The sequence below is a fragment of the Bufo bufo genome, chromosome 8 (assembly GCF_905171765.1).
Source record: "Bufo bufo chromosome 8, aBufBuf1.1, whole genome shotgun sequence".
Lineage (NCBI taxonomy): Eukaryota > Metazoa > Chordata > Amphibia > Anura > Bufonidae > Bufo > Bufo bufo.
In genome coordinates, this window is record NC_053396.1 from 169,353,549 (window position 1) to 169,366,837 (window position 13,289).

At 47.2% G+C, this 13,289-nt stretch overlaps 1 protein-coding gene across 1 annotated transcript; it reads right to left on the reverse strand.

The window, feature by feature from the left end:
• Window positions 1-926: 926 nt before the first annotated feature.
• LOC121009368 (TOG array regulator of axonemal microtubules protein 2-like) lies at window positions 927-2,581 on the reverse strand. The gene is made up of 2 exons (XM_040442435.1): window positions 2,395-2,581; window positions 927-1,153 (listed from the first exon to the last, which is right to left on the reverse strand). Exons 1-2 carry the CDS (start codon window positions 2,566-2,568, stop codon window positions 977-979), a joined length of 351 nt encoding a protein of 116 aa, XP_040298369.1. The 5' UTR covers window positions 2,569-2,581; the 3' UTR covers window positions 927-976.
• Window positions 2,582-13,289: the final 10,708 nt, after the last annotated feature.

A 13,289-nucleotide genomic window follows, 5' to 3' on the forward strand; every position in this document is an offset into this window, starting at 1 on the left:
TACGTACCTTGTATAATGTCTGCCTGTACGTTTAAATATGTGTAATATCCCTAGTCATAGCCTTATATTTGCACTATGCCTGGTTTTACTTGTGCACTTTTACTTGTGCTTACCCACTCTCATGATCTCAAACCTTAAGAAGCTGCTTCTTGTAGGAGAAGGTCCCTGGGGGTGTAACTCCATTCAGCAGAGAGTATGTGGTTGCCAGTCTCCTGCAATTGTTGTGCCTCACCATTTTGGTCATGCAGGGCAACCCATGACCTGGTTAATTGTATGACCACCGTTTTTATACTGCAGGAGAGGGACCAAAAATGTTGCCATGCAGGAGGGCTCCAAAAATTATTTGGGCTGCCCAACCTTTAGAAATAGTATGGCTGGCACTTAGTGTTAGCATCATAGGGTATTGAATAAGATGTAAAGAATATCCTCAGACGATGTATTACTGGACGACCGGCGCACCAGCCTCCACTGCAGACTTGTCTTCTCCTGATCAGGCTGATATTGGCCTGATTGTCAATATGGCCTAAAGAAGAACTCCAGACAGAGTTCAGTGGAGCCCCCCCTATTGGAAATCCCTTCCTGTGCTCTGCCTGGATCACTGACTTCTATGGGGTTATCTGTGTTACTGTTTATAATAGGACACTTCTGAGATTCCCCAAAAAGTGGAGACTGTAGGCAGGAAGGATCCAGACAATAATTAGTGAACAGAAAATGTTTTATTTTTGTTAAAGAAACACAATATAGCAGATGATGTGTGACTGTTGTGCATTGGGCTCCTGTGTCTTCACCATCATTTCTGTTAGTATAATATTAGGATCCACAATGGACGTCGCTGTATAGAGACATTGGGGACAATGGGTTCAGATATTGCTTCTTTCAGGTTGCACTCTCAGCTACAACTGTATTACATAATGTCCTCGCAATAATAGAAAACAGCTGGGAAGGAGGTGGCTTCTTTCTAGCTTCTGTATTACCATCAATCTTGGATATAGACAGAGGAATGGAGGTATGATATGGCAGGCTTATCCACCCCAAAGGCAGCAGCGTTCATCCAGGCGCTCATCACTCCAGGGCTATATTCTTCATGACATAAGAAGGCTCTGGCTGTGGTGGCATGTATGATGGCTCCAAAGCTTCTTAGATACTTGTAGACCTGTGGGTAGAGGAGCAGGTTACATGGGAAGTGCGAAGCATTTATACAGAATTGTGGAAATGTATTACCAGTTTCAAGATTCCCAGATAAACTCAAAACTGCACATAGATCCCTATAATTATGTCTCTAAACAGGTCATCGTTAAATGAGTTGTCACACTGCAGCAACTTATCTCCTATCCAGAGGATAGGGGACAAGTGTCTGACCGGAGGGGGTCCGACCACTGGAGACCCAACCAATCACTAGTTTAAAATTTTGCGGCATTCACATTGCTACTCCATTCAGCTGAATGGGGCTGCCGGAGATAGCTGAGTGCTTGAATGCTATCTCCAGCAGTCTACCAGAGTTGAATGAAGCAGAAGCACACATGTATGTCCACCACTCTATTTAAACAGCAGAACATGGCGCTAGTGATCAGCAGGGCCCCAGCGCATGGACCCCACTGAGCAGACCTATACCCAATTCTGTGGATAGTGGATAACTTGTTGTAATGGAACTTCAATAAATCCTAAGTGCGATGGGTTTGTTTCCGTATGTCCCATTCATTATGATTAGGGCTGAAATCAAACATTTGGCCACGTTTCCAATAAAAATGGGAGTTGCGTCCCCTTTTGCTTTTTGTATTATTGAGGCTCCCAGTGGTCACCAATGACTTTTATGACGTGTCTAATTGACAGCCCATAATGATATATAAGTAGAAAACCCCTTTAACATATATCAAATGTATTCCTATAAGAGGATAAGACTTGAGAAGACCTCTGGGCAAACAAAGTAACATAGGCTTTCCCCAAAATATATCTATTAGTGTATATAAATACATGTACGACAATATATAAATTCTTCCAAATTTTCTCATACCTTATCAGATGGATACTGTATTTTATGTCACTTCTCCACAGGTACATATGTCTATCAAACACTGATGACTTATTCTTGGGGCAATATGTAATATTCCTTCTCCATGTAATTAGTTAATGAGGTAATTTCTTCAACTGGAGCTTTAAGGCTGGTAAGTCTTTAGGTGGTACATACTTAGCCAGCATTGCATCCAGTCTGGGGTGTTCAGCTAGCATGCCCAGGATATTCCTGCCATACATCCTGGCTTGTGGGCAGCTATCCTGCACAGCTTTGGCTACAGCTAGTATTGTCCTATCTGTGATGCCCTTTCTTCCAGAAAGGAAAAACTCTGGGCCCATTCTATCCACCAGACCTGCAAGATGTTTCACTGTGGAAGATCTCACTATGGTGTTCTTGTGGCAGAGTCCTCCTTCTGTCAGGGCTGTGAGAGCGCGGCCAGGGCTGACATTCTCCACCATTGATGTTAGAGAGCTGTTCACTGCCTCCCGGATAAAGGAGCTGGAATCCCCGGCCTTGTGTAATAACACAGTGACTGTCTGCTGGAGGTTGTAGTCCATGTGTGTCTGCACTGCGGAGAACATTGTGTCTAGGCATTTGATAGCTGCAAGTGACACGGCCGATCTTAGGTTGGTCACTTCTTTTATTACAGCGGTCCTCAGTTCTCGTATGGATGGTAGAGCAGCTTCAGTATGGCAGGATATCAGGGTGACGATGGTATCAATCCCTTGGATCTTTTTTTCCCAGTTCTCTTTATCCAACAGGCTCAGGGCCTCAGCAGCCGCCGTATTGGGCTGGGACAGTTCCTTTAGCTGTTTGTTAGGGGTAGCTTTCTGGGTTTTTAGAGCATGATGACTCGATGTTCTTATAGGTGGTAATGCTGATGTCTTTGTCTTGGGTGCAGGAGGTTCATCATGCTGGTCCCTTTTATGTAGCTGGGAATTCTTATACTGCACAGTATTCACAGATGTTATTTTTGGCAACGGTCTTGATGGATATGCCTGGCAAGAATTCTTCTCGTAGATCTTTTTCTTGAGGGAGTCCAGGGTCTTTGTCTCTGCTGCTAAATAATTATATATTTGGTCAAGGTCCTTAGTGACTTCTTTTGCGGTGGCTCCTTTTGGCCATCTAGGTGATTCCGATGTCATAGGAATATTCCATCCTGGTGTTCTTTCATAGCCACTAGATGATGGGTGTCTCTCAGGGTTTCTCAGTTGAGTATTACTGGTCAGTCTGGACAGTACTCTCTGAGCCGCCGTGTCCCTGTATTCAGTGTAGTTGTCACCTAGGCGGTATTTAGATGGTAGTGTCGGCTTCATGCCATACTGATTGGAAGATGAGAAGTCTGAGAGGTCAGACTCTGATCTAGATGTTACTGATCTATAGTCAAATGAGTCTGACTCCCACATCTTCCAAAATTCCCAAAATTCTCCTAATCACTCGATGCGCTCGCCAATATCACTGCTGCTCCTTTGAAAGAAAGTCAACAATCTACAGAACACTGAGTGAGCCAGGTTCTAATCCAATCTTCTCACAATGCCGCGGTTATGACATCAGCATCACGTGTAGAATGTTCAACTTAAAGGGCCACTGACTCCAAAATAGAGGAATATATTTAATATAGTTCATACAGAAATGCACATAACTCCCTGTGTGTTGGCTTAAAATGCTTCAATTTGTGTTTCATTTTGTGACTTTATGTCTTTAATTATGGTTAAACTCACATTTTATTTGCACGAAGGCTATTGTTACCTGTTATCAACCATTTCAGATAAACAGAGGTCAAAATATCTTATCTTAATATTCAACATTTCCAGTTTAATCATTTCTTTACTATTAAATATTTAGGGCACGTTTTTTGTATCATCACCTAGGTGACCTTTGGTTTTACCATGTCATCAGCAGGAAGAACTCATTGGGTAAAGCCTATGAATGTTTGCACTGTAAAATGTGGGGGAGGAAGTCTCAGTAATAACTAAAAGATGGGACTGAACATGAAGGGATGTGGGTTACTTTGACAGTTGGTACCAGGAGAAACTGAGAGGCAGTTGAGAAGGATAACTGATAGAAGATGGCCGGAGGCTGAGTACAGAGAAATATCAATGCTGATCTAAAACTTAAGAAAACTTTAAAGGCTATGTACACCTACGGAGACAGTTTTTTCCGTATATGATTGAATTGTACTAATTTCGGGGTAAAAATCATTTGTTTAATTGGTCTTTATTAAAAATATGGAGCTGATCTGTCACAAAGGGTTAACTGTTTGTTTAGCTGTGTGACTGGTACTTTCACCTTTACTTTGTGCTGCAATAACCCTTAGCTTTAAGTTACTTAAAGGGGTTTTCACATCTCAGACAATGGGGGTATATTGCTAGGATATGCCCCCATTCAGTGTCGGACTGGGGTTTCTAGGGCCCACAAGTAACATTTATTTTGGGGGCCCACCGTGCGGATACATTCAAATATTATCTGCTCACACAGCAGCAAGATGCTACCAGATGATTGAATATGGGATCCCTGCAGCAACTTTGAGAAGGTAGGTCCTTGGGAGAAGAGGACACTGGTAGCTTTTCTCTCTACCTAGAAGTCATCTCAGCTCTGATCGTGTCTATAATAATAAACTGGGGAGTTTCTTTAATAATCTGTCAATGTTTTTATATAAACATAGGCTGTTGAGGAGCTGTACATTGAATATATGTATGTAGTGCAGGAAGTCTACTGTGTTATGTGCCACTTGTGCAGGGGGTGGATGACTAGGGGCCCACCTTGCTCAGGGGCCCACTGGGGGATTCCTCTGTATTACTGTGGGCCAGTCCGAGCCTGCCCCTATTGTCTGATAGGTGCGAGTCCCCTACACTGAGAATGGAGGCACGAAAGTTGTGGAGGGCTCACTGTGCATGCGCATGCCATCCTCCATTCATTTCTATGGGGCCACCGAAAATAGTCGAGCACTAGCTTGGTCACCACCTTCCCCGTTCCATTCTCGGTGTAGGTGTGGGTCCCTACGGTGGGACCCACACCCATCAGACAATGGGGGCATATGCTAATGATATGCCCCCATTGTCTCAGAAGGGAAAACCCCTTTAAAGGTCATAAACACAGTATATACAGTGGGATGCGAAAGTTTGGGCAACCTTGTTAATCGTCATGATTTTCCTGTATAAATCGTTGGTTGTTAGGATAAAAAATGTCAGTTAAATATATCATATAGGAGACACACACAGTGATATTTGAGAAGTGAAATGAAGTTTATTGGATTTACAGGAAGTGTGCTATAATTGTTTAAACAAAATTAGGCAGGTGCATAAATTTGGGCACCACAAAAAAGAAATGAAATCACTATTTAGTAGATCCTCCTTTTGCAGAAATTACAGCCTCTAAACGCTTCCTGTAGGTTCCAATGAGAGTCTGGATTCTGGTTGAAGGTATTTTGGACCATTCCTCTTTACAAAATATCTTTAGTTCATTCAGGTTTGATGGCTTCCAAGCATGGACAGCTCTCTTTAAGTCACACCACAGATTTTCAATTATATTCAGGTCTGGGGACTGAGATGGCCATTCCAGAACGTTGTACTTGTTCCTCTGCATAAATGCCTTAGTGGATTTTGAGCAGTGTTTAGGGTCGTTGTCTTGTTAAAAAGATCCAGCCCCGGCGCAGCTTCAGCTTTGTCACTGATTCCTGGACATTGGTCTCCAGAATCTGCTGATACTGAGTGGAATCCATGCTTCCCTCAACTTTGACAAGATTCCCAGTCCCTGCACTGGCCACATAGCCCCACAGCATGATGGAACCACCACCATATTTTACTGTAGGTAGCAAGTGTTTTTCTTGGAATGCTGTGTTCTTTTTCCTCCATGCATAACGCCCCTTGTTATGGCCAAATAACTCAATTTTAGTTTCATCAGTCCACAGCACCTTATTCCAAAATGAAGCTGGCTTGTCCAAATGTGCTTTAGCCCACCTCAAGCGGCACTTTTTGTGCTGTGGGCGGAGAAAAGGCTTCCTCTGCATCACTCTTGCATACAGCATCTCCTTGTGTAAAGTGCGCCGAATGGTTGAACGATGCACAGTGACTCCATCTGCAGCAAGATGATATTGTAGGTCTTTGGTGCTAGTCTGTGGGTTGACTCTGACTGTTCTCACTATTCGTCGCTTCTGTCTATCCGAGATTTTTCTTGGTCTGCCACTTCGAGCCTTAACTTGAACTGAGCCTGTGGTCTTCCATTTCCTCAATATGTTCCTAACTGTGGAAACATACAGCTGAAATCTCTGAGACAGCTTTCTGTATCCTTCCCCTAAACCATGATGGAGAACAATCTTTGTCTTCAGGTCATTTGAGAGTTGTTTTGAGACCCCCATGTTGCTACTCTTCAGACAAAATTAAAAGAGGAGGGAAACTTACAATTGACCCCCTTAAATACTCTTTCTCACAATTGGATTCACCTGTGTATGTAGGTCAGGGGTCACTGAGCTTACCGAGCCAATTTGAGTTCCAATAATTAGTTCTAAAGGTTTTGGAATCAATAAAATGACAACAGTGCCCACATTTATGCACCTGCCTAATTTTGTTTAAACAATTATAGCACACTTTCTGTAAATCCAATAAACTTCATTTCACTTCTCAAATATCACTGTGTGTGTCTCCTATATGATATATTTAACTGACATTTTTTATCGTAACAGCCAACGATTTATACAGGAAAATCATGACGATTAACAAGGTTGCCCAAACTTTCGCATCCCACTGTATACTGTCTCTTTATCTTAACAGGAGAACAAAAGGATGAAGCAAAGTTTGGATGAAGAATAAAAGTCAACAAAGGAATTGGAAAAGTCGGTTCGCAAAATGTTGAAAGAAGCTAGTGAGACAGCACGTGATGACCCCTCGCAATAGTTCCCACTTGTCAGCAGACTCATCTTCCTGTAAAGAACTTTTGGAGAACACGGAATAAGGAGTATACCCTTCTCAGCATATGAGGGTCACAGTGAGGATTAGAAGGAACAGATACATACATGGCTGGAATCTATTTGAACTTCCTCTATGGCTCTGTGTATCATCCTCACACTACAGGCAGCCATTATGTAGAGTACAATTTTATGTGGCCCCTTTTAAACAGGCACTCTGTGTGCTCCAACTTTGTAAAGGTTCCTCAGATGGAGGGATCAAGGTGACATTGGCCTGTACAGTCACATCTCATCCATGAATTGTATCATATGTAAACAAGTGCAAACTCCATGAGACTTCCAAGGAGTATATTACAAAGTAGGCGCCCGGCCAGTGCTTGGTTCAATAAACCTTATTTATAGTCAACCGGTATAAATTGTCTGTAGCGACAACAATGAGATAAAAATGAAAAATGGACTGATAGCTGGACTATTTGAATAGTTATATTTGTATACGGACAGTCGCACTATAAATGGAATACTCAGCACTGGTTGGAGTACCCCACTAGGAGTTGTTCAGAAAGGGCAGACTGACTATAGGCTTTGTCTCATCAGCATTGTGAGAATCTACCTTCTTTAAAGCTAAGTATAATCTAATCAATGGCAAAAGACAGTGAAAGGAATCGTCCTATATATGCAGCAGTAAAGATAGACAGCGGAGACGCAACATGATCCAGTGGTGATTGTCACAATGTTCGCCGGCACGCAGGTACAGCCAGACTGGAAAGCAATTGTCCAGCATGTTTAACATATTCACATAGACACGTGATTAGAGTTGAGCGAACACCTGGATGTTCGGGTTCGAGAAGTTCGGCCGAACTTCACGGAAATGTTCGGGTTGGGGATCCGAACCCGAACCGAACTTCGTCCCGAACCCGAACCCCATTGAAGTCAATGGGGACCCGAACTTTTGGGCACTAAAAAGGCTGTAAAACAGCCCAGGAAAGAGCTAGAGGGCTGCAAAAGGCAGCAACATGTAGGTAAATCCCCTGCAAACAAATGTGGATAGGAAAATGAAATAAAATAAAAATAAAAAAAATAAAAATGACCCAATATCAATTGGACAGAGGTCCCATAGCAGAGAATCTGGCTTCACGTCAGCAGAGAATCAGTCTCTTCATGCCATAGCAAAGAATCTGGCTTCATGTCAGCACAGAATCAGTCTCTTCATGCCATAGCAGAGCATCTGGCTTCATGTCAGCAGAGAATCAGTCTTCATGTCATAGCAGAGAATCAGGCTTCACGTCACCCACCACTGGAACAGGCCACTGTCACACATTTAGGCCCAGGCACCCAGGCAGAGGAGAGAGGTCCCGTAACAGAGAATCTGGCCTGATATCAGCGCAGAATCAGTCTTCATGTCATATCAGAGAATCAGGCTTCACGTCACCCACCACTGGAACAGGCCACTGTCACACATTTAGGCCCAGGCACCCAGGCAGAGGAGAGAGGTCCCGTAACAGAGAATCTGGCCTGATGTCAGCAGAGAATCAGTCTTCATGTCATAGCAGAGAATCAGGCTTCATGTCACCCACCACTGGAACAGGCCACTGTCACACATTTAGGCCCAGGCACCCAGGCAGAGGAGAGAGGTCCCGTAACAGAGAATCTGGCCTTATGTCAGCGCAGAATCAGTCTTCATGTCATAGCAGAGAATCAGGCTTCACGTCACCCACCACTGGAACAGGCCACTGTCACACATTTAGGCCCAGGCACCCAGGCAGAGGAGAGAGGTCCCGTAACAGAGAATCTGGCCTTATGTCAGCGCAGAATCAGTTTTCATGTCATAGCAGAGAATCAGGCTTCACGTCACCCACCACTGGAACAGGCCACTGTCACACATTTAGGCCCAGGCACCCAGGCAGAGGAGAGAGGTCCCGTAACAGAGAATCTGGCCTTATGTCAGTGCAGAATCAGTCTTCATGTCATAGCAGAGAATCAGGCTTCACGTCACCCACCACTGGAACAGGCCACTGTCACACATTTAGGCCCAGGCACCCAGGCAGAGGAGAGAGGTCCCGTAACAGAGAATCTGGCCTTATGTCAGCGCAGAATCAGTCTTCATGTCATAGCAGAGAATCAGGCATCACGTCACCCACCACTGGAACAGGCCACTGTCACACATTTAGGCTCCGGCACCCAGACAGAGGAGAGCGGTCCCGTAACAGAGAATCTGGCCTTATGTCAGCGCAGAATCTGTCTTCATGTCATAGCAGAGAATCAGGCTTCACGTCAGCCACCACTGGAACAGGCCACTGTCACACATTTAGGCCCCGGCACCCAGACAGAGGAGAGAGGTCCTGTAACAGAGAATCTGGCCTTATGTCAGCACAGAATCTGTCTTCATGTCATAGCAGAGAATCAGGCATCACGTCACCCACCACTGGAACAGGCCACTGTCACACATTTAGGCCCAGGCACCCAGGCAGAGGAGAGAGGTCCCGTAACAGAGAATCTGGCCTTATGTCAGCGCAGAATCAGTCTTCATGTCATAGCAGAGAATCAGGCTTCACATCACCCACCACTGGAACAGGCCACTGTCACACATTTAGGCCCAGGCACCCAGGCAGAGGAGAGAGGTCCCGTAACAGAGAATCTGGCCTTATGTCAGCGCAGAATCAGTCTTCATGTCATAGCAGAGAATCAGGCTTCACATCACCCACCACTGGAACAGGCCACTGTCACACATTTAGGCCCAGGCACCCAGGCAGAGGAGAGAGGTCCCGTAACAGAAAATCTGGCCTTATGTCAGCGCAGAATCAGTCTTCATGTCATAGCAGAGAATCAGGCTTCACGTCACCCACCACTGGAACAGGCCACTGTCACACATTTAGGCCCCGGCACCCAGACAGAGGAGAGCGGTCCCGTAACAGAGAATCTGGCCTGATGTCAGCGCAGAATCAGTCTTCATGTCATAGCAGAGAATCAGGCTTCACGTCACCCACCACTGGAACAGGCCACTGTCACACATTTAGGCCCAGGCACCCAGGTAGAGGAGAGAGGTCCCGTAACAGAGAATCTGGCCTGATGTCAGCGCAGAATCAGTCTTCATGTCATAGCAGAGAATCAGGCTTCACGTCACCCACCACTGGAACAGGCCACTGTCACACATTTAGGCCCAGGCACCCAGGCAGAGGAGAGAGGTCCCGTAACAGAGAATCTGGCCTTATGTCAGCGCAGAATCAGTCTTCATGTCATAGCAGAGAATCAGGCTTCACGTCACCCACCACTGGAACAGGCCACTGTCACACATTTAGGCCCCGGCACCCAGACAGAGGAGAGAGGTCCCGTAACAGAGAATCTGGCCTTATGTCAGCGCAGAATCAGTCTTCATGTCATAGCAGAGAATCAGGCTTCACGTCACCCACCACTGGAACAGGCCACTGTCACATATTTAGGCCCAGGCACCCAGGCAGAGGAGAGAGGTCGCGTAACAGAGAATCTGGCTTCATGTCAGCACAGAATAAGTCTTCATGTCATAGCAGAGAATCAGGCTTCACGTCACCCACCACTGGAACAGGCCACTGTCACATATTTAGGCCCAGGCACCCAGGCAGAGGAGAGAGGTCGCCTAACAGAGAATCTGGCTTCATGTCAGCACAGAATAAGTCTTCATGTCATAGCAGAGAATCAGGCTTCACGTCACCCACCACTGGAACAGGCCACTGTCACACATTTAGGCCCAGGCATCCAGGCAGAGGTCCCGTAACAGAAAATCTGGCCTTATGTCAGCGCAGAATCAGTCTTCATGTCATAGCAGAGAATCAGGCTTCACGTCACCCACCACTGGAACAGGCCACTGTCACACATTTAGGCCCCGGCACCCAGACAGAGGAGAGCGGTCCCGTAACAGAGAATCTGGCCTGATGTCAGCGCAGAATCAGTCTTCATGTCATAGCAGAGAATCAGGCTTCACGTCACCCACCACTGGAACAGGCCACTGTCACACATTTAGGCCCAGGCACCCAGGTAGAGGAGAGAGGTCCCGTAACAGAGAATCTGGCCTGATGTCAGCGCAGAATCAGTCTTCATGTCATAGCAGAGAATCAGGCTTCACGTCACCCACCACTGGAACAGGCCACTGTCACACATTTAGGCCCAGGCACCCAGGCAGAGGAGAGAGGTCCCGTAACAGAGAATCTGGCCTAATGTCAGCGCAGAATCAGTCTTCATGTCATAGCAGAGAATCAGGCTTCACGTCACCCACCACTGGAACAGGCCACTGTCACACATTTAGGCCCCGGCACCCAGACAGAGGAGAGGTTCATTCAACTTTGGGTTGCCCCGCAATATAATGGTAAAATGAAATTAAAAATAGTATTGAATGAGGAAGTGCCCTGGAGTAGAATAATATATTGTTAAGGGGAGGTAGTTAATATCTAATCTGCACAAGGGATGGACAGGTCCTGTGGGATCCATGCCTGGTTTATTTTTATGAACGTCAGCTTGTCCACATTGGCTGTAGACAGGCGGCTGCGTTTGTCTGTAATGACGCCCCCTGCCGTGCTGAATACACGTTCAGACAAAACGCTGGCCGCTGGGCAGGCCAGCACCTCCAAGGCATAAAAGGCTAGCTCTGGCCACGTGGACAATTTGGAGACCCAGAAGTTGAATGGGGCCGAACCATCAGTCAGTACGTGGAGGGGTGTGCACAGGTACTGTTCCACCATGTTAGTGAAATGTTGCCTCCTGCTAACACGTTCCGTATCAGGTGGTGGTGCACTTAGCTGTGGCGTGTTGACAAAACTTTTCCACATCTTTGCCATGCTAACCCTGCCCTCAGAGGAGCTGGGCGTGACACAGCTGCGTTGGCGACCTCTTGCTCCTCCTCTGCCTTCGCCTTGGGCTTCCACTGGTTCCCCTGTGACATTTGGGAATGCTTTTAGTAGCGCGTCTACCAACGTGCGCTTGTACTCGCGCATCTTCCTATCACGCTCCAGTGTAGGAAGTAAGGTGGGCACATTGTCTTTGTACCGGGGATCCAGCAGGGTGGCAACCCAGTAGTCCGCACATGTTAAAATGTGGGCAACTCTGCTGTCGTTGCGCAGGCACTGCAGCATGTAGTCGCTCATGTGTGCCAGGCTGCCCAGAGGTAAGGACAAGCTGTCCTCTGTGGGAGGCGTATCGTCATCGTCCTGTGTTTCCCCCCAGCCACGCACCAGTGATGGGCCCGAGCTGCTTTGGGTGCCACCCCGCTGTGAACATGCTTCATCCTCATCCTCCTCCACCTCCTCCTCATCCTCGTCCTCCTCGTCCTCCAGTAGTGGGCCCTGTCTGGCCACATTTGTACCTGGCCTCTGGTGTTGCAAAAAACCTCCCTCTGAGTCACTTCGAAGAGACTGGCCTGAAAGTGCTAAAAATGACCCCTCTTCCTCCTCTTCCTCCTGGGCCACCTCCTCTTCCATCATCGCCCTAAGTGTTTTCTCAAGGAGACATAGAAGTGGTATTGTAACGCTGATAACGGCGTCATCTCCACTGGCCATGTTGGTGGAGTACTCGAAACAGCGCAACAGGGCACACAGGTCTCGCATGGAGGCCCAGTCATTGGTGGTGAAGTGTGTCTGATCCACAGTGCGACTGACCCGTGCGTGCTGCAGCTGAAACTCCACTATGGCCTGCTGCTGCTCGCACAGTCTGTCCAGCATATGCAAGGTGGAGTTCCACCTGGTGGGTACGTCGCATATGAGGCGGTGAGCGGTAAGGCCGAAGTTACGCTGTAGTGCAGACAGGCGAGCAGCGGCAGGGTGTGAACGCCGGAAGCGCGAACAGACGGCCCGCACTTTATGCAGCAGCTCTGACATGTCGGGGTAGTTGCGAATGAACTTCTGCACCACCAAATTCAGCACATGCGCCAGGCAAGGGATGTGCGTCAAACCGGCTAGTCCCAGAGCTGCAACGAGATTTCGCCCATTATCGCACACCACCAGGCCGGGCTTGAGGCTCACCGGCAGCAACCACTCGTCGGTCTGTTGTTCTATACCCCGCCACAACTCCTGTGCGGAGTGGGGCCTGTCCCCCAAACATATGAGTTTCAGAATGGCCTGCTGACGTTTACCCCGTGCTGTGCTGAAGTTGGTGGTGAAGGTGTGTGGCTGACTGGATGAGCAGGTTGAAGAAGAGGAGGAGGAAGCTGAGTAGGAGGAGGAGGAGACAGGAGGCAAAGAATGTTGCCCTGCGATCCTTGGCGGCGGAAGGACGTGCGCCAAACAGCTCTCCGCCTGGGGCCCAGCCGCCACTACATTTACCCAGTGTGCAGTTAGGGAGATATAGCGTCCCTGGCCGTGCTTACTGGTCCACGTATCTGTGGTTAGGTGGACCTTGCCACAGATGGCGTTG